The sequence below is a fragment of the Neopsephotus bourkii genome, unplaced genomic scaffold (assembly GCF_033783945.1).
Source record: "Neopsephotus bourkii isolate Nb327-2 ecotype Australia unplaced genomic scaffold, CSIRO-AGI_Nbou_v1 NB_1314, whole genome shotgun sequence".
In the NCBI taxonomy this organism is placed as follows: Eukaryota; Metazoa; Chordata; class Aves; order Psittaciformes; family Psittacidae; genus Neopsephotus; species Neopsephotus bourkii.
Window position 1 is genome coordinate 169937 of NW_026901795.1, and position 22461 is coordinate 192397.

The 22461-nt window shown below is 38.1% G+C and overlaps 1 protein-coding gene across 2 annotated transcripts in view; it reads left to right on the plus strand.

The window, feature by feature from the left end:
• The window catches only part of NT5DC1 (5'-nucleotidase domain containing 1), a 128016-nt gene that overhangs the window by 15829 nt on the left and 89726 nt on the right, over positions 1-22461 (plus strand). The window contains exon 1 of one of the 2 annotated variants that reach the window (XM_061366180.1): positions 4624-5010. The exons of the other annotated variant lie outside the window; for it this stretch is intronic. Within the exon in view, the coding sequence (XP_061222164.1) occupies positions 4701-5010 (310 nt within the window). The 5' untranslated portion in view covers positions 4624-4700. Of the gene's footprint in view, positions 1-4623; positions 5011-22461 lie in introns of those variants that run through there. 2 annotated transcript variants of the gene reach the window in all.

Consider the following 22461-nt stretch of genomic DNA (forward strand, 5'->3'; position numbering starts at 1 on the left):
ATAATCTATTAAAAAGTACTATCAGGAAAGTATGATGTCTGATTGCAATAAACACAGGTATTCATATTTGCAAAATGGTCATTTCTTGTCAAATAATACCTGCAAGAATGTCCTTTGCAATTATCCAAGTTGAGAATTAAATTGAGAATCCTTTTTTGTAAATTGTGAACTTATTACTGGAATATTATGCAGTTTTAAAGGAAGCATCATGTGGTACTGTATTTTACACTATATAAATATGTGGACAGAGGTCCACAATATGTTACAGAAATAAAGTTTGATTTTCTCAGGAGTAATGGGGGCTTGAAGTACTGTGTAATTATTTCCATGTGAAACATTTCAGATTCGGTGGGGTTTTGACAGAAAAATAGTTTTTGTAGGAGGAACTCTCCTAATATAATTTCCCAAAGCATATTTTGTAAAAAATTCTTCTGTTAAAGGCTACTTTCTGTCTCTTACATTGCCTTTACGTATGATTTCCCTGACACTTCTCAAAACTATAGCATCTTTGGTTGCATGGTGAAAGTGATGAATTTGCAATATTTTCAATCAGTTCATGAGACTATGTTTAATTTTGGAAGTAAATAGATCAGGGCTACTATGGCAGAGGACTTCATAAATTGCCCAAAAAAGACTTGATGGGATGTTTCCTCAGGATACGTATGAGAAATTTGTCACTGATCATCTTTTACAAAAAAGGAAAATTATCAGAGAAAGAAAATGAAAGACTTAAAAAAAAAAATAAAGCCAAAAGACAAAATGCAAGTTATTAAAAAAACAAGGTTTATATGACCAATCAGTGTTCTCAAGTGTCATGTGATACATAACAAGTGTTACTTTGGGGAGGAAAACTTTGGACCTTTCTAAACTACTCTGTCCTGTACTCAAAAATGTATGCATATACACCCAAACATGGAGGGTTTTGATCACAACCTTATGGCATTACCCTTTTGTGTTGGCAGAAGATAATGAATCTGGAGGTCTGTGATGTTGTTATAACTTTTATATACAACTTTAAATACCCCAAAAAAAAAGAAAAAAGATGCTTTTGTGGCCGAAAAAAAGGCAATCTTCCATAAATTCTGCAAAACATCAGAAATTCCTAATATCAAGTAGTCCAGTAATGAGAAATCTTTATTTGCTTAATCGTGAAAACTGCAACAAAGATAGTAGCAAGTGTATAGATAGTAGCAAGTGTATGTGTTCCACTTCCGTACTGGGCTTTCTAGCTGAATGCAGAAGAGATTGAGTGCTCCATGTGTTTGGCCACCTTAAAGCTTCAAAAAATTCAGTAGTTCTTCGGAAGTGAGTTTTGTACTATTGCAGGCTCTTATGTTCTCATTTTAATCTCATACTGGATTTTCGTACCTCTAATGCCCATGATACAGAAGAGATGTGGTTTCTGAAAGAGCTTTAGGTAGGTTGCTGATCTTCATGTGGAGAAAACATTGAAAACCAAACTTAAAAATCTTACAGATTTTCTCAAGGTCCCCTCTAAATTGAGAATCCAAAGCTAAAATCAAGGTGTAAGTTGTGCCTGCACCTCAATTGTGTGTCATCTCTAGCTTTTCAGTGTTTAGAGTTGCTTTCTTAATGACTTAATGCCTCGATAATTATGAAAAGCTTTCAAAAAGACAGACATGAGGTACTAACCCATAGACTTATTTGAAGTCCTGTGTGCTCATTTAAGGAACACAAGCATTAAAGGACAAAACCTGATTTAAAGTGTATGGACATAGCAGCATGTGCTGTTTACATACTGGAAAGTGCTGTTAAACTAATGCAAATGAATGCACAGAAAAACCTTTTTTAATGCAAAAATGAGATAATTCTTAGGAGATCTGTAATTAATATTTGGCCTAAACGAGGAAGGTAGAAAAGTGGGGACAGTTCTGACTCGAGTATCCTGAGTTTTATTTTGGCTTGAAAGTAAAGTATCACCAGAGGATTGCTACTTATAAATAGGGGTACTGCCCACTGTATTATTTCAATACAACCATTTTGTGTGCAGAGTTTATAATAGTGCCAGTTTGCTTTTCTAGGTTTACTTGGCTGCTAAATTAAGCAGTTCTCACATATACTCTCTCTTTAAGTGTTTGTTATTTCACTAAAGTATAGCCTAAACCACAGCCTTCCTCATCCAACAGCACTCAGTAAAGGGAGAAAAAACAGTTCTGCAAGGTTACTTTCCTGGTAGTTCTTTACAGTTTCCAAACTACTATATAGTTTTGCTAATGATGGATCAACGTAAATCTGTCCTTATTTTTTTTTATTAATCCCAGTGTGTTTATCAAGTGCTTAGGAAATTGCTGATTTCAAATATACACAACATAACAAGCCTCAGGTTTTGCTTTTGTGAAAAAATGATAATATGACAAAACTTGTCAATATAGGCCAACCTACTTTTAGTGCAAGTTATTATAAACTTGTTTTTTAAAAAATGAAGCTTAATAGTTTAAAAGTTCATAAAGTTTTGACAGGTATGATACTTTCAAAGTGCATGAGTGGCAGCTGTCATTGGAAGAAATGTGTGATCAAACTATTATAGTTTCATAATTTATAAGGACTAATTTTACTAAGCTAGTTTACTTCATACCATAAATTTTTCGTAGTTCCATAACAGACCACTATGATGTCTAATGTTTGTAAGATGTATGAGCAGGAGTGTGTGTATGTATGGTAAATATGATTATGCCTACTGACTAATTACTGTCATCATCTGATAAATTTACCAGCTAAGTAAAATATATTCCCTAGACGATTGTGTTTCAGATGAATGAACTCTTCAGGGAAAAGCAGTGGAAAGATTGTCTACAATTTTGAAGTGGCAAAGCAGTTCTGATTTTGTGTCTGTAGGCTTGTGAAGATACGGTCTTAATGGCTGGATTTGATGGCAGTTTTTTTTACAGTACCCTGAATATTGCAGTTTTGCAGAATGTTAGGAGCTTAAAAATATTGAACTGGTTTGTTGCTGCAGATTACAAAATGTGCATAAACCGAAGCTAAGTGGATTACTAGGCTCCAAATCTGATTGCTTTTTCATATCATGAAAGTCTTAGGTCTTCAGTAAGTGGTAATAATTCGTAAATCTACATTTCTCGAAGGTAGTTATTCGTTAGTAAGAAAAGTAGAACTAAATTAAAACTGTGACACAGTATGCACTGTATTAGAGTTGTTTTCTTGACTCCTGTTTGATAGGTTAAAGGCGAAGCTGACAGGTAACAGAAGGTTCCTGAAGTATATTATCGAGCTTTTGTGATGACCGTGGTGTATCTGAGAATGTTTACTTTGAATAATAATTTAATTCAGGTATAGAGAAGTATGATCTAGAGTTCTGGAATGATTATGTGTTATGAGAAGTGGTAAAAATTTTGGTTTAATGTTATTAGAAAAAAAAGGCAAAAATGAGAGAAGCTGGTGCATTATATTAATTCATAAAATTTTAATGTTGCATTCAGTCAGACAATTGATCATTTTGAAACAAATTTCTTATGACAATTCTCTAAAACACACAATATTATTCTATTAGGTCTGAACCACTCTCTTTCACCTTCTCATTCCCTCCTCCATTTCTGTTGAAAAATTGAAGTAGCATGACCTGCTGATGACAGATCAGCGCACAGTTAAAAGGGTCTGAAGGAGAAAGTGTGAGGACAGTGTAAGTGGGATGTTGTTAGATATGAGCAAATAGGAAACCTGAGAAAGAAGAATGAACATATTCAGAGGAGTAGAGACCATTAGATTCTGAATTGGGCAGTTGGAGCCATACTTGATCGTTCTCCATGAGATCAATGACAGCACTGCCAGAAGCCTGGTCAAGGTATCCTTTCTTGTACTCATCATAGGTGTACATGAGTGGGGAACCATTTTTGTAGAGTGCAACCCAAACATTTGTTCCTTTTGCATGTACATGGTAGGAGAAATAGTACAGTCCAGGGATCCTGCAGGTGAAGATTCCTGTTCTGGGGTCATAGTGTTGCTGCCTGTTGTACAAGATCTTATCAAATTTGATGGGGACAGTTGCCTCAGGGTAGGCTTTTGAGAGGATGACACTGAAAGCAGACACTGGCATCCCTGTAAGAGCTTGGTTTACTCCTTTTGTGAAGGACATTCCTGATATCTCCCTAGACTCTCCTGCTTTAACATAGCTTTCAGGCATCTGTGGGATTATAGCTTGGCCAGGGGGACCGGGAGGACCTGGGGGGCCTGGCAAGCCAGGCTCTCCAGTGTTACCTTTAGGCCCAGGGGGTCCAGGTGGTCCCATAGGTCCACTTAAACCTTTTGTGGAAATACCTGCTGGGCCTGGCAGTCCTGGTGTTCCCGGCTCGCCTTTTGCTCCAGGGGCTCCTGGCAGGCCAGGGGGGCCAATGGGGCCTCTGATACCAGGTATTCCTGAAGGTCCCCTGGGACCTGGCTCACCATTGATCCCTGGCACTCCCTTAACTCCTTGTGGACCCATTGGACCAGGCAAGCCAGGTAACCCAGCGTGGCCACTGTCACCTTTTGGACCTGGGAAACCTGGGTGTCCCTTAGGACCAGCAAGACCCTGCTCACCTGGATATCCTGGTTTTCCCTCTAATCCTGGTAGACCCCGTTCGCCCTTTGCCCCTGGGAATCCTGGGGCGCCTGCAGGACCCATGTCACCTTTGGGACCAGGAAAGCCATTCTCACCAGGCAAGCCTTTGAGTCCTTGAGGTCCCATGTTCCCTGGAGGCCCAACAGGCCCTGGTTCTCCTGGCACACCGGCTGGGCCTCGGTCTCCTTTAGGGCCTGGAAGGCCAGGAGGACCTTCAGGCCCTCTGTGTCCCTTCATCCCTGGCAATCCTGGCTTTCCAAATCCTGGGAGGCCAGGGGATCCAGGCAAGCCTGCGGGTCCGGGGTGTCCCTTGGCTCCAGGGATGCCAGCTGCTCCTGGTGGTCCCATTGGTCCAGGTTTGCCAATGCCAGCTTCTCCAGGTTCTCCTGGGGGACCCTGGGGACCTGAGATTCCAGCTGCTCCAGGTGCACCAGGTAAACCTCTGTCACCTTTCATACCTGGCTGACCTGGAAGACCATTCTCACCAGGTTTCCCTACACCAGCAGGACCAGGGAGGCCCCGGGGTCCCTGTGGGCCTGGAAGACCCCTGCTACCCGGGCGGCCTGGAATACCAAATCCATTTTCTCCCTTTTGTCCATTTATGCCAGGGATACCTGGCTCTCCCTTTTCACCAGGGAGGCCCCTTGGCCCTTGAGCTCCTGGAGGTCCTTGTGGGCCTGGCTTGCCAGGAACAGACAGTCCTGAGGGGCCTGGAGTGCCAGGAGGTCCTTGTGGCCCTCTTGGTCCTGGGAGCCCAACAGGTCCAGCTTCCCCTTTCTCACCATTCAGTCCTCTTTCTCCTGGCTTTCCTGGCAGACCTGGCACACCAGGCTTCCCAACCGCGGAGAATCCAGGTGGTCCTGGGGGACCAGGGGGCCCTTGGGGACCAGGGCTTCCAAACCCTGGTTTTCCTGCGGGACCTGGTTGTCCTCTTGGTCCAATAGGGCCTGGGGGACCAGGGGGTCCTTGTTCACCCCTTATCTGCACACCTGTGAGAAAGAGGAAACCAGGTCAGCCAGGACAGCTATAATGATGTGCAGACTTGCAGAATGGTGGAGAAATATGTGAAGTGCTAGTTTAAACCTCACAGAACTCAAGTTTCTAATACTGCTTGGTCACTGAGAATCTGATGTTAGAGAAAGCTTCCCATGCAGGTTTAGCTGCTTTCATGTTAACATTTAAGTAGTGAAGTTTTTGTCGTCATTCCCCACCCACCCTTCCAGATGTGGGCCATGACTAATTTTATTTTTTTTTTTGGTAACATATAAATCTTGTATTTTTAAATACTGTCTGAAATATTTTTATTTGTCATAAAAATTTCACACTGTGGCAAGGCCACAACTGATAATTTACTGCATTCAGAATCCTGGCATTGTTTTGTTCTGTTAATAATACTTAATTTTCTTAGTTATCAAAACAGCAGGTGGAGCCACTTAACCAAATGTCACAAATAAAGGAATAAACAAGCTCACTGCTTAGTTTTCTGTGCACTTTGGGGGAGCTTTTAGCCTCATGTTGGAATTAGGATGCTTACTTGTGGGACATTACAGACAAGATTAACATGGATATGGTTACTTCAGTAGTTTCCAGCAATTGACAGCGTTATAGAGCAAAATACTATGCTTATGGTGAATGTTAATTTACAACGTAATTTTTAAATTAAGAACTGAGGGATACAGGAAGAGGGTTCTGTCTTTTATAGGGACAACATATTCTATTTATCATTTTTTTTCTGAAAAAAAATCAGTCAAGCAACAACTGGATCAGCTAACATTTGTATTTTAGTCTCTTACAAAAACGAAGAAGTGTTTGTGTGTATATGTGTATGTTTATGCAATGACTATTCTCTCTCTCAGATAATAAATTGCTTTTCCAATCTGGCTAGTCTTGATGAACTAAAAATGAGATGAAGAAGGAAGAAAACTGTTCTTATACATATTGTATTTTAAAAAATAATGGAGATGTGTATATGAAATACATTTGATTGTGCTTTGATATTGATCTCTGAGGTTGCCTTCTTCCTAGATTGCCAGGGAAATTATTTTTAGCTACCAAGTATAGACAACACATCTTCATTTTTGCTGATGCATAAAAGCCCGCAAATGTATATTGCCTTATTTTCACATTTTTCTATCTCGTTCTCCTTAAGACAATGAAAAGGAAGATAGTTGTTAAAATCCTACACATAGAAAGAAAGCAAAAGTGATTTATTGACAAACAGAAAATGCAAACACATCTCCTCAGCTGCAAAGAGATTGTAAAATCTGTGAATACCAGTGACAAGTCTGGTGCAGTGTTTGGTATCCTACTAATATTATTCAATTTCTTAGTGCTGAACTCCCAGGTTCAAGCAGGTGTGGTGGCAAGTTGGTTTCCTGGTTATGTAGGAGGTGACTTAATATGTGGCAAATTTTAAAGCTACATCACATATGTCAAGAATTAACATGTACCCTGTAGCAGAAGTGTTTCTTACACATTACAAGTTTTCTCTTTGCCATCATACAAGAGTTGCCATCACAAAAAACAGCTTGCGCTGGAGGACTCTGAATTTATTTCATAGCTTCTATCTATGTATAGAACTTCAAAAACTGTCTATTTACATCAGAGAACTCAGGCAGGTCAGATTGAAGTTTCAATACAAATACCTAAACAGGTTCCTGAGCTAATGCTGTTTTAATTGTAAAGCATTAGGGTAAAATTACAAATATGGGTTTATGTCAACTGCATCAGATCCAAAACAAAGCATTTATGTGGGTACCTTTTGTTGGCAAATTTCATCAGAATTTAGCTTCAAAGTGGTTCTTGTTCTTCCTTTTTACCATGATTTAGATGCAACTTTATGTCAGTCCTAGCTTCACAAAGTGGTGGGTGCTGCATTTTTTGTATAAGATGCTAAAACCTTTGTCAGTATTCATGTTAAAGAGATTTTCCGTGAGAAGCTGTATTGTTTCAAAGCTATGCTGCTTTTAGATTAAAATGTCTGGTAATTGTGCTGTCTGGAGACAATGGTAAGTCGTCTGAGAAAGGACAGCTGAATGCATTAATGAAGTAGGATTTTTACCAGGAAAACTGAAGTAGTGGTTGGCTACTCTTCTATATTTTTTGGCATGTATCTTAATGCAAAATTGGTTTATGTTCTCTGGGTGCAGTCAAACCTTATTGATGTATTAAGTGTGAAGACTTTAACATAGCCTATAACAGCTTCTTTAAGAACTGCTGAACAGTCAGATTTAATCTAATGATTATTCTCAACTGGGATTTTTCAGAGAGCTACTGGTTTAAAAATTATATCCTGGTAATTTAAACAAAACAAAAAGAGTAAATGCGTTCAGAAAGGAAAGTATATTGTCATGAACAAGAGTTTGTGGGGTTTTTTTTAAATTTTAAAGCAATTTCACCAACTTAAATGAAGCTTTAATAGGTTTTGATTGGCAACAAAAATTGTATGATCTATTACATGTTGTCCTGAGTCACCAGTTTGGGCCTAGAATGAAATTTTAGTTCCAGCTGCTCTTTGACAAAGCTGTACAAAACAAAAAGAGAATTTAATGGTAACTGAATCTCTAGAATCCAGTGTTTGTTGGCCAGGTAAGAAAAGTAAGCTATGATTAAAAGCTTGCCATATGCTATTTGCACGTAGAAGTACTCACTAGACCATAGTTAGATGAATTTGGTTCTGTAGTCCCCTGTTCTATTCTTCTGTGATTATCTCAGACTTGTGATCTCTAACAGTCTGCCTTCTTTAAACTCTTCTAAAAACTCTCAATCATATTTTCCAGATCAATATTTTCTTTTCAACTGGAGAACAGCAGTGGTTTTCCAGTCCTCCGTTTTAATGCTTATTCCCCAAATGAAAATTGTCAAGCAATTTTAAATTACTGGACTCCCACATCAGTAAAACTGTAGGCGTTTGAGGTCTGCACTTTTCACATGTAGATGTAATACTTCTCAGTTATAAGTAATACCAGTATGTAAATTATTCTGAATAAAGTCATGGAAAAACACCACGAAAAGTTAATGAGGGGAGAGAGAGGAAATGCAGCTAAGTCAGTGGGAATTCCAGTTAGAAAATCCTTAGAGTAGCTGTTTATGTATGCATACCTAAATTTGATCTGAGAGTCCTTATACTGAAGGCAATGGATGAAACTAAGTATTTTGTTACAGCCCAGAAGAACATTTTGGGGTTACGTTCTGCAGCCATAATGCTTTCACTTGGCTCTTGCAGCAGAGTGTTCTTAGAGCATGTGTGCTGGAGCTGGTTGGGCAGAGACCAGGGCTGGGACTTTGGACCCAATGTGTGCTTCTCATGAGCATCTAGTCCTTAGGATCAAACTAGAGCTGTTCTGAATAAAAAACTAACTAAAGGTAGTGGCGATGCAGTGTCCTGGGTAGCAACTGTTCTGCTCTCCAGATCTGCTTCTGTTGTGCTACCCTATTTTCAAATGCAGATACAGCCTAAAATGTCCTTTTTCTGGTGAAAAGAAGCTTATTTGCAAATGCTATTTTCCAAGTCCCTTATTCAGTTTCCTCATTTCTGCCCAGGTATGTTTATTACATCCCAAAGTAGGTGGGATGCAGCAAAAGTGAAAGCTATTCTGAATAGCCTGTTGATGTCTGAAAGAAAACAATGTTCTTGGTTGGAAGAGTGGAATGTTTACAAGGAAGAATCAGTTCTCTTAATTTCAGCTACAATAATTATGAATTGAGACGCCTGATCATACTCTGGAGGACAATTCATAAAATAAAACCAGTACCTGGGAAGTCAGAAGTTTTGATTTCAAGTTTAAAAAAAGTATTTTGGCCTAAGCATGGGAAAATTAAACAGAACTCAGTTTCAAACACTAAGTATAGCCACCCATTTAACTTATAAGGACAGAGAAGATACCCAGAAATAAGATGTCATAAAGCATTGCAATTATATATTGCCTATACAATCTGCCATATGACTGATTAATGAAATGAACTTTTTATAATAAAGCTAGAATTGTTATATTACTATGAGATTAGTCTGATAGTTAAAGTATAAGCTTAAATAAGTCATGAAAAAGCTATGTAGAGGTTTCTGACACATTTTTGTGACTGCATATCAACTTATTTTGCCTTTGTAGACTTTAACAGGTCTTCATTTGGCCATGTGTATTGGTTATATATTTACATTCACACGGTCTGTTTTGAGTAGAGATGACATGACAGGACATGTGAAAGTTCTTTCTGAGTACTGTAGATGACAGATCTACTGTTAGAAATCTGTGTTGAATCAAGAAATTTGATAATTGTACATAATTATGTACACAACCATGTTGTATTATTCCCACTACTGAGGATAAGATCTGTAGCTGTGATTTTTGCTTCTACTCTATATGCCTTTAATGATTATTGTGTAAAAAAACAAAGCAAAACAAAACCCAAAAAAAACTGACAAGTGTGCATCTTTACCAATAGGAGGCAACTGCCAGAGCAATTGCCACTTCCTTTTGCAGTGACAAAATTATTTTAATAAACCTAAACTGTTAGTAAAAGTTGAATATGAAGAGTGTAAACAATGAGCTTTTGTTCAACTGATTGTTTAAACAATCAGCTTTTTGGTTTTAGTGTTTTAACCCACTAGAAGTAATTGTGTTAGTTTATTACCAAAAAAACAGTAAACTTACCTTGACTTTTTACATTGAATGGTAGGAAATGTGGCCCCTTGATGCTGGATTGTTTCTGGTATCGCTCAGAAAAATATCCATCGCTACCATGGACAACGTTCAGACAAAACAGCAGCAGTAAGGATATTTGTAGATACATGTTTCCAACTCCGTTCTGTTAGAAAGGGGAGAAAGAGGTTGTTATAAAGAAAAGCTGTTCAGTTCTGTTGTGCATGAATAAAAAGTTTTCTTAAAGTATTGGTATTAAAAGTAATGCTATTTTGCACTTATTTCCTCCTGCTTTCACTAGTTGTGAAAAATCCTCTAAGAAAAAGGGAAACAGTATTGCTATCACTCTGAATGATAGAACTCGTGTATAGATAGCTTAAAGGCAATAGTCTCACTCTTAGGAAAAGAATAATTTTAAATAGATGCCAGCCTATTAGAAACCACTGTTTTCAGAAACACCGATTACTTTCCTAGTTACTCAGGGCTCCAAAAGTAAATTCAGGAGTTGCATAAATCAGAATTACTGAAATGAAGGAAAGTTTTTCAGTGGAAATAAGTAGACCTTCTACCATGACTTTATTGCCTTTGTCTAATGCTATAGCAAATGAAGCACTAAGTCCTTGCTCTTTCTGCACCAGTGGCAAAAATCTCACATCGCCTGCTTGAAAACTCACTTTTACCTTCAGCCCCAGTGGCACTAAGGATGCTGACACTGGCCCTTAAATATCAACCCCCTTCCTTCCCCAGGTAGACAATATGTATCCTGCAGAAGTTACCTTCAAAGCTAAATAGAATAAAATGAAATCATAGCATACCAAAATGTTCTGGAGCTCTACTGGAGAGTGGTGAAACAGTGAATCCTCTTCTGTTGAAGAGTTCTTCTGCCACTGGTGAGTGAGCAGAAGTTGATGACTTCAAGTGTCGCCCTTGAGCTTTTATACAATTTTTCCCCTATTTGGGTGACTGTTGGGCATAAGCTCCTCCCCAAAAATCAGTAAGCAGTAATTATCTGTGTGCATATGTGTTTTTTAGGGGTGGGGAAGCTATTTTGGGCAGTCACCCTAGATCCTGTTACCTTTTTTGTTGTTTTTTCCTTCTTCCTTTGGATTTCTTATTGTTGAAATTGTATTGCTCAGAGCTTGTATTTTCTAAAATCCTACACCCCTCTGTTTTTAGAACTGAGAAAGGTAACACTGGAAAAAAATCATGAACTTGTAAGTAAGGATGATAATTTTAAGTGCTTCATTTGGATTTCTCTGTAAATGTTTTAATGAAAGTATACCTTTTGAACGTTGGTGAGCTGTTACTTTCAGGAGTAACCTCACTGAAGTTCATTGGGATATGAGTGGAGAACTTAAAATCAACTAAGATGTTAATAAGGGAGCTATGTGAGAACCTGAATATTACTTTTAAGCAGTTATTATTTTAGGAGATTTTCATCTTTACATTGTATTCCTAGACTTCTGTTTTGATGCTGGAGGAGCAGTACTACATATATGATGTATTCTGCACGTAATGTTTCTGTATTATGAATTCTTGGAATACAAGCTTACCTTACACAATGAAAACATCATTGTCGCTAGTTATAACAGATGTGTTGAAATCCATACTGCTTAAATTTGCAAGTGTGATACAACCTGATGTTTCAGGCTGAAGGAGCATTTTTGAGCTTCTCTGGAGGTTTGTTCAGTCAAATGCAGTTGTTGCTGTACTTTTCCTATTTAAGAGTTTCAGTTTAAATTTGAACTATTGCTGTTTTAGTGTTGGTGGATCATGCTTGATCACAGCTTATATCTTTTTTTTTTCAGATTAAAAACAGGTTTTAGCCATTAAGAAAGTTGATTAAACCATTCTTGCTTAATGGACTGTATCCACACATTGTATTTTCTTTTCTGAATAAATAATGGAATCTTAGAGTGTTTCAGCATCACTTTGATTAATGTTCAGGACTAAATAGGCAGTAACTTTCAGTCCTTGCATTATTTGGGACTCTGAAATATAAGATCAAAGGGCAAAATGAGAGAGAAGAAACAAACCTTTCTCTTTTATGATGAACCTGTTGAACTAAACATAACTTTGCTTTTATCAAAAAAATCACAGCAAAGATACCTACGTATAAATCATCTGTGCATTAAAAGTTCTTTGCCAGTTTCAGACTCTTCTGACATTGTTATATGGTATTCAGTCTTGTAGGAATTAGATTTTTTTGATGTATTTGAAAATCTTTGTTTCCCTAGCACCAAAGAATAGTGGAATGATGAATGATGTGTGTTCTTACTAAAGAAAGATGAGCGTGTGCTACAAGTTACTGTCCTGATAAAGTGAGCAGGTAGAAGTTTCCAAGTTAATTTATACCAGTTGTGGAAGCTGTCTTGGAAGCCTTTTGTTGAAGTACAAGCAATTATCTATGCAGAGGAACGTGTATGCACCCATATCCTAATGCCAACTGTAGAAATACTGTAACTAGGCAAGAGTACTAGCATGTTATGTTATAGGAATACCAATAAATAACATTCATTACTGTGAGTTCTGACCAGAAGACAGAGCTGGTGGCCCTGAACTGCGTGGCTGTCCTGTGGAATGACAGGTTAATGTGGGCTGAATTTTACCTGCTTTGTGTCTTTGTTTAGTTCCATACTCTTCAACTTTTTTTGGCTTTATGTATTATGGCAAATATCCTAGAACACAAGTTACTGTACTGAAAGAGACCAATGGACCATCAAGTCTATTCTGCTTACAATTGCGTTAATCTTTGCTTACTAGAGGGCTGTATTAATGTTGCGACTTTGACTGCTACAATAATTTATTTAATGTATTGTTGAACAGTTCTTCCTAGCCATCCTCTAAACAATGCTATGTTTCGTTTTTGTTAATAAACCCTTTCTGCTGCAGGGGTCTTCAGACTGAAACCTGCTTTCTCAATTAAGCATGCAGGCCCAATTTGGTCAGTGGTTTTCAGAGAATGTTTGCATGTCTGAGCTGGCATTTCTACTCTCCCTATGTGCCTTCATTTCTTTTAAATCTTTTGGAGAAGCAGGCTTCGTGCTCAGCTTGTTTGTGTAACTTGTCAAGGTGCTTCGTTTAAAAATTAGTCTCTAAATTCAAAAGAGAATACAGTCATCCACATTTGACAGAGGCAGCAAGTCTATTGGCATAGAGTTTATTTCCTCCTTGAATGAATGCAACTCCAGCCCCTTTTTTTGGCTCACATAAATCCAAAAATAGCTTTTGATTTTAAAACATTTTAAGTACACAGCCCTCAGTGGGAAGTGTGGTTGTTGCTAATTTGATAGTATTTGGTTAAGAACAGCAGGCAACAGGTTTATAGATGCACAATTTCATGCTAATTTCTAGCCTAACTCATAAATACACTCAAAGCAGGCACACTTAGGTTACAAAAGCATCAATAATATACACTGATATTTGCCCAGGAGCCTCACCTCCTGCCTTGCTTCCTTCTGGGCAGGAAGATGAATAATCTCTGTGTGTCTGCATCAATAGGGATGATTGTAGGGTCAAAAGGTATATACAGGCACATCTGTTGTCCCTGTGTTTAACATAAGCTCCACCCTATTGTGCTATCTGCTGCTCCTTCTTTGGTTTGAGGTTTTGTTTTTTGTGGGTGTGGGAAACTGAGATGGAATTGGTGTTGACTGCTTTTGTGTATTTTCCCTGTTGCTGTGGACATTTCCTATTGGCAGAGTGCTAACACACATTTAGCTCTAAGCATGCATATGAAAGGTAGGCATTGGTATATACTTGCACATGCAAAAATACGTGCAGTAGACACTTGTGTAAATCTATTTACAGTAACAGCACATGTTAAACAAGAAAGGTTATTTGCATACCTGTTTTCAAAGTATAAACTTTCAGATATTTTTGGTTTATAGTTATGTATTTAGAAGGTTGTCTTTGCTTACAAATGAAGGTGTCTTTGCTCCCTGCTGCTCTCCCTGTCCCCCCTACTGTAATAACATTTGATCTTTCACTACTCCAGAACTTACTTTTTATATGTTTTGGCTGCTTCTTCTCTTGTTAAGGTAGCCATGAAGGCGTTATGGCAATGTAATAGCTTAAGTCCTATGCTTAACTGCAATAACATGACTCCAGATAGAGTTTTTCTGGGCTACGTGAAGTAAGTACTGGAATCACAGTTTTGAAAGTCATTTGCAACCGTCTGCAGTTTCATCATATTTGCTGACCAAATGTTCAGTTTGTTGGATGTTGTTAGAAAGCATGCACTCACACATGCTTTCCAAACCCCTTATTGCTTCAGTGTCTTACTACCACAGTCAGTGAAAACACATGCATAAGTAATACTGAAGTGACACCGTTTTTCTGGGAAATGGGAACTGACTTTCTCCAAATTCTGCAAGTTACTCAAAGTGACTTGAGTAAGTCCCACAATAAGCAAGTACATACAAGGAAGAAAATGTGGAACATATTAATTAAGCATAAATTGTAATAAAACAAGCAGCCACTCTTTGTCATGCACCCCATCACCATCCTTACCCTAAAAAAAAAAAAAAAACCGGCAAAAAGGCAAGAGGAGAAGCAAAAATCAGAGTAAGGTTGGGCTAGGTCCTTGCAGTAGTGGGAACTGGCTATATATTTTCCTGATGAGGATTTTCAGTGTGAATGTGCTTAGATTTATTGTTTTGACTTTGTGATCTTGATTTTTGCACCATCTAAGCACATAGATGTGCTTAGTTGCATATAACTGTGGGTTCTTTGAAGGCGTCCATTCACAGCTTTAACTTGGAATTGTCTTATTTTTAATAATTTCATTTTAGTCTTAATACTGGTTGTTGTTTTGTTTTTTTTTTTTATAATTATTATTTATGTTAAACTACAGTACCTAAGGAACCTGGGAGATTAGCTGGTAGCACTATCTCTGGTGAAGAAATTCTCCAGTCTCCACAATTAAGTTCTCAGAGAAAAGTGCTTAGTAATTTCTAAGAGGAGTTTGAAAGCCTAGCATGAAATTAAAGGAGTAATTTTGTTTCCTATTTTGCAATGCACTTTATGACACTTTAGAAACTCCTAAATCATCTCAACTCCATGGTTTAAAACTGCTCTCTCTCCCTTTCCATCATACAGTGGTGAAATGTTTGCACACTCCCATGATAGCAACCAGGTAAACCCTCAACAGGAGTGCAGAAGAAGTGTTCCACTGTACCTTAATGGGGAAAACTAATACAGAGGGGTTTTAGCTTCTTGCTGCTCACAGTCAAATGAACCCAAAGAAATAGGAGGTGGGAAAATTTGTGAATTCAGTAGCTGTGTGAAATCTATGTGATTTGGTTTGACTTTTTTTTTTTTTTTTTTGTTAGGTTGGTTTTTTATTGTTAGTTTGTATTTATATGGAGGCTGTTTTCTTTTTCTGTGCTACCGCTTGGAGTGCATGGGACTAGAAAACATCTTGGTGAGGAAAATATTTACCTTGCTAATTGCAAAATAAATAATTTACATTGGTTTTGAGTTTCAGAATGTGTGTTGTGCTTAGTAATTTATAGAGGCTTGTTGAGGTAATCTGCAGGGCTGTGCGGTCCTATCTGTGTTCATATTTTGAGGCACGATAAAAATTCTCTCTTCGAAACAAAAGAGTCTGTGTTACTACTACACACCTGTACTAGTCTTTTTATAGATTTAAAGCACTTATTCTTTTAGCAGTTGTAATTGTGGTTGAATAAATGTCCTGCTTTCAAGTAGTAATGGAAAGATGGTCTGTATTTATTCTGGCACAGCAGAACTGACTGCTGACCAGTTTGTTCTGTTCAGCTCTAGTATAGCAGTGTATTTAAATAGATGACACCCAGTTAAATATTTATACTTGTATTCTAACTGAGTTAACTTGCAGAAACACTGAATAATCATGCTGAAACCTCAGGAAAATATGTATCCCACCTAGGATATAGAGAAAGCTTTGAGACTGAACTGAATTTCTGATTATACACTGGTTATTCCTCAGAGTCAGGTAATATAAGTGCTTTCTAACAACACTGTGTTGTTTGTGGCCTAATTTCATTATGCTTCTATGATGATAAGATACTCCTCACCCATCTTAGATAATTTATGATACTAGAGTAAAAAATACCAAACAGAAAGTACTGGTGTTAGGAAAGATGTTTTCCAGTGCCTTGGGTATGCTGCTGGGATGACCTTATTCCTCCCTCATTTTTATTTTTCCCTCCCTTGTAAAAACAACAGATGCTGTTCAAATTCATGCATTAATTTGCAACTCAGATATGTGTCTTTAAATGAAAACTGCTGAGTTTTCAACATCCTGAAAGCATAAAGCTGTTTTTATATATTGATATTAAACCCTTCTCCCACAAATGCTTTTCTGATTAAGTTATGTAAATATTTGTACGTTTAAAGTTTTGGATTGTCACTAGATCTGTGAAAAGTGTAAACATGCAGGTGATGGCGGGACTTTGCATCCTCTTGATGGAGAGGAGGAGTAGAAGTATCCAGTTAACTTCGTGCACAGTTTAGGACAAAAAAAAAAAACCAGAAAGGACCTAACCACTGAATAGCCTAAGTAAATTTAAAAACTTGACTTCAGATTTTGATAAGGAGGTTCCACAAAACTGTTTCTAGAGTGGCTTAAACATACCCAGGTAAATAGTTTTTCAGCTCGTTCTAGCTGGAGATGCTACTTATCAGCTTTCTGCCTGATGTTGGCTGCACTCTGTTGTGTCAGAACAATGGTTTATGAAGCTTTTCTGTAAGCCAAATTAGCAAGAATTTGATTTGGACTAAAATGCAGTCAGGCTTTCCTGGGAATGATGGAAGGAGGGAGACTTGTTTTCCACAGGTCCAGATGATTTCACAGGATCTGCTAAATGATTTTTAAACACCTGAAATATATAATTGGTCTTTAAAGACATGCAAATGTTCCTTCTTTTTTAGTAAGTCCCTGATGTTCTTGTTTGAAAACCTGATACAGAACAGTAAAAAGAGCATTCACATAAATGCACAGCAATACTAAATAGTGGTATTTTCCTAAGAAGGAGTAGGGATCTTTATGCTTTCTTTAATTCATGCTCTATTTTTCTCTGATTTTTATTAGATTATTTAGCATCATTTTCTGCCTCTCTGCCTGCTGGACTTGAGGTTCCTGTCAGACTCCCCTGGATCATAGTGAATAAAGTAGAAGTCATGTTAAAAGAAGGGTGTGAACCACTCCTCCTGTCCCAAAGGTGAAATAGTTCAAGCAGCTTCCTAAGGTATCCCATAATTAGGGGAATCTTCCAAATAGTTGGTGAAAAATAGGTGTAACAGCTACTTTTTCTAGTGTACCTACTGGAGCAGGTAGTCAGCCTGCTGAATCGTCTCATTCATTGACCTTAGAACCTGCTGTGGTTTGGACAATTGGCACAGTTGTTTTTAAACTGCAGTGTTTAAAAACAGGTGCAAAAGGTGTATGTGTTGGGGAAATACAGACTTTAAATAAAAGTTGTCTGAGTTCACTTTAAAAATAAGGGATTTGTTTGGCTTCTTTAAGTCTGGCATTTTAGATACTGCTGTTTTCATTTACTGAAACTTTCAAAGTTCTGTTGGTGGATATGCATATGGGTGGATATGCGTGTGGTGAGTGCATGTCTTATGAGGAGTGGCTGAGGGAACTGAACTTGTTTACCCTGGAGAAAAAGAGGATGAGGGGGAGACCTTATCTCTCACTGCACTAGCACGCACCACTAGCTGAAAGCAGGTTGCAGCCACGTGGATGTTAGTCTCTTCTGCGTAACAAGTAACAGAACAAGAGGAAACAGCTCCCAAGTTGTACCAGGCAAGGTTTAGACTGAATATTACAAAAAACCTCTTCACTAAAAGGGTTGTCAAGCACTGGAACAGACCGCCCAGGGAAGGGGTGGAGTGACCATCGCTGGAAGTATTTAAAAGACATGTAGCCATGGTGCGCGCTTGTAGTAAGTGTGGGTAAAGCCCTTCCCAAATCTTCGTTCGCGAAGTCAAGCCATCAGCCGTGGTGCTTAGGGACATGGTTTAGTGGTGGACTTGATAGCACTAGGTTGATGGTTGAACTCAAATGTCTTTTCCAACCTGAATGATTCTGTGATTGTATATAGACTTTCTGTACTCTCTCCCTTATGCCAAATAAGTTTGAGTCCATGAAGCCTAATTGTTCCTGATGATTATTAATAGGACTGGGTCTAGTTTCACTTAGCTGAGACTAGGTTTTTACAAGCATTATGTTGTCATAAAGGAAAGTCATAATTACCTGCTTCTAATAAAGTGCTAATGAAATAGCTGCTTTTATTATTACAGAAAATGCATCAGGGCTGCAAAGCTTTATAGGTGACACTTACTGTATAACCTGACTCAAATCTACAGGCTTCAATGTCTCTTGCATTTCATATGAGAAAAATGACATGAACGTGAAGGATGATTTATTTTTTTAGGTACTTTAACCAGTAGGCTCTTTAACCAGTATGCTCTCACATTGAAAGTTTTGAAGATTGAAATAATGTTACATATAAATACTTTCATGTGTGTGTGGAGCAGGTAAATACTTCTCAAACTGTTGATTAAGAAAAATCATCCACATAATAGGGAAGGATAGGGACTCCTAAACTCATGACAGACAGCCTGACCAAACTGACAGCTTTTTTTCAGTTGTGATACTTCTGACCTTGCTGTTACTGTGATAAATGGTGGAAAAGTAAAATTAAAAATTGAACTCCTCCTGGAGGTGATGTTAGATGGCTTTCTGCACCTATTGATGGTGACGTGTAAGCAAGGATCTCCACAGAATTAATGCAGAAAAGCCTGATTTATTTTTGCTGCCTACAGAAGTAAAAGTGGGTAACTTTGCAAGCATAAATTGTTTTGAGTGTGTTACTCTCAAATTTAGGTGTGCAGGTTCCACTGAAGCCATTAAAACTTTCTGAACATTCACAATAAATTGACTTCACCTTTGACATTGTAATTGTCACAGCTTAAGAGTATAGCTGTGAAAAGATAATGTCTGCTTGGATTGTGTGTGGTTAAATTCCCGTAATATGAATGTGTTTAAGCCTCAGCAGATTTACTAAAAATCAAAGAAGTTGAGGGCAAGGAACTGAGTCCACAAATGCCAGGTCCCATCTGATTAATTAACAAACAAGCCATTTTCTTCTGTGTGATCTCTAACCCATAGCTGGTTTTTGTTCTGAAACAATTTTTCTGGCTTTAGATTAGCTAGGGATGTAGAGAAAATTTCTGGGACTCCCTTTTGCTTATGGTCCAGAAACAAGGAGGAAGCTGCTCTGCTGTCAGCAGCTGCTGCCAATGACATATGCTACAGCAGAAGACTGATACCAGATTTCAAGGAAGATCTTCTGATGTGCTGGAAATCTTCCACCAATCTGCAGTAACCAGGGTAAAGAATTAGGACCCTGACATGGGAGTGAGAGAGTCATAAAGGATAGGAAATGGGACATGGAAGGAAGGAGTCATTTATCTATGCCACATAGTCTAGACAGCGATATGGAGTCTGTATTTCATGGAACATTTTTCTTGAGGAATTCTTGCAGAACCTGTGGGTTTCTTTAGTAACAGATGAAGGAAGAGGAGGGAGGACACTGCAGTGCCTGGTGCTCAGCTCATCTGCTTTCTGATCAAACTTTCATGAAACGGGGAAGACCTCTGAGAAGTTCACTATACTACATGAATGTAAGCTTGTGTAACAAATTCAAGAGAAATAAATGGTGTTTGGGCACAGCTGAGTTGGAAATTAAACTGCCTCAACCTGGGCCTGAATCCAGCCTTTCTGGGTGTACACAGGCTGTTGGACCTTGGTGCTGAAAAGCTGAAGCAGTTTTACTCTACTTAGTAGTCTGGCTGCAACCTTTGTTGAGCTGCTACAAATCAGAGGGAAAGGAAAGTAAATGCTTTGTGGTTAGCTTGCAGTGTGCTCCAAGCTGTTGTGGGAATGAGCAATCTCCATCTACATTAATTTGATGTTGTGTATTGTGCATTTGCATCTTAGGCATACTCATGAGTGCACTCATTTTGCTATATATCATACTGTTGTGACAGGTTTGAAATTCACTATAGTCTAAGTATGAAACTGCTATAATTTAATTTTATTCTCACTAGTGATTGGATTTAGTAGCTCTTTACAGTACTTGAAGGTCAACTTTAGAAAACCTTTGGAAAAGAAAGTCTGTTGTCCAAATTGCATCAGTTCTGTTTCTGATTAGAGCTTTAAAATTTTATTTTTTAAAACATATTTTGACTGGCTGGGGAATATATCTGATCATTGCAGCAGTAGCACTGAAATATAAGGGAGTGGGAGTTGAGCAAGATCTGTAGTGATTATTTACTCGAAGTATCTTGGAGTTCTTTACGGCTTCACTTCAGACAGAAATGAAGGGGGTTTAACTTAAGTGGCTGTCTTCCCTAGCACATATTCCAAGCTATTCAGATAGTGCAGAGATTTGGCCTCCCACAAGCTGCAGATTCCAGTTTGGGGTAAGTGGGAAATAAACTTCAGTATTCAATTAAGATGCAGTAGAATCAGAAAGAATCTTTACAAACAGAAGATCCATTTGCAAATTCAGTAAAAGTTACAGAGATGAGATTTGGAATCTGGTTTTTTTTGATTGAAAAACCTTTCATTTAGCAGCTTGGGATACTTTTATATAAAGCAGAGCATCTTCAAACATTCTTCCTTTTTTTCAGGACCTTAACATAGCACTGTTTGTCCATTAAAATTAGGTCACTAAGAATGCATGTTAGGTCATTCAGAGAGAGCTTATTGTTTCAGAAAATAGACCTCCTGAGTCTATAGACCTATGGTGGGATGTGTTTGCTTACTTATGTATTGGTAAGTAAAATTAACATTACTAGCATATTTTGCTCCTGGTTCCTTTTTATACGTGTCTAAATCCAGATCTTTTCTGGTATGTCTTGTGTACATAAATTGCATTAGGTTTCAGAGTTAGATTCCACATTGGGCTTCGCTGATGACCGCAGGATGTTTATGTGAACTGTGCTAAGTTTCTGGCAGACTCCTCCCGCTGAGGCCTTCATGTAGTACTCTGTCCCTGAGACTCTCATGTAATTTAGAACAGGTGTTTTGTTTGTCCACTGATACTTTGCAGGTACTTTAAGGGAAAATACATTTAGGCTAGTCATGTAGGGAGTGTCAACAGTGCTGGGAAACAGATCTGGCAGGAGCATTCTGCTTGTACTGCTACCTTTAGTCTTGTGGCAAAGTGTAAAATCTTACTTCAGAAGTGTTCTGTTATGCAAAGTAATTTAAATGGGATTTAACAAGTGTATAAACTTATAACAAGTGTATAAACTTATCTATGATCTGTGCTGATTCTTCTGTTGGTTTTGGGAGCATAGAGGGACACATTGCAGCAGCAGAAGATTCTGATGTGGAATCATAGAAATCAATAGAATCATACAAAACAGCCCAGCTTAAGAGGAACTTCAGAAGATTGTCTGGTCCAGCCTTTTGTGGGAAAGGGAGCCTAGGTGAGATTATGTAGCACCTTGTCCAGTTGCATCTTGAAAAACTCCAGTGATGGTGACACTGCCATGTCCATGGGGAGGCTGTTCCAGTGAATAATTCTTTTCTTTGTAAACAGTTTAATTCTTGTGTTGATACGAATCTACAAAGGATTTTGTTGCTTTGTTTTGCTTTGTAGTTTTTAAATGTTTTTAGTAGAATATAATTAAAATAGTACATTTTAAGAGTACCTGCCATTTCTTCCACTCAGCTGCTGATGTTTTTCTCAGCCTGTCAGTTATTGAAAGTTGCTTTCTAAGGTTTGCAAAAGGCACGATGGGAGACTGTAAGCAAGCAACAAAGGAAACATGTTTGGTTTCAAGCTGTCCTCTTTTCAACACCACATCAGAAAGTGTTTTCATTCCCTTTAGAGCTGCAGGATTTCTTCTTCTGAAGACTCTCTGGGCTCATGCAAGTGGATGTAAATGGAGAAGAAAGTTACCTTTTAACTAGAAATGTGAACACATGTGGACGCTTGCACATTTCATACATAAAACATGCAAGGAATAAATTTTAGTAATGAGGTTCTACTCTTTCAGTGGTTCTTTCTATGCATTCTTTCCATCTTCCAGCTGTTTAGCTTTGCTGTCTGCTTCTCTGTGTATCTGTTGCTTCCTTGCACTATTTATTGTGTTCTGTGTAAAGCATGTATGGAATAATTTGTTGCTGCTTCTGATATCAGTTCTTGATGTTCATATGTTATCAGGTAGGGGTTCCTT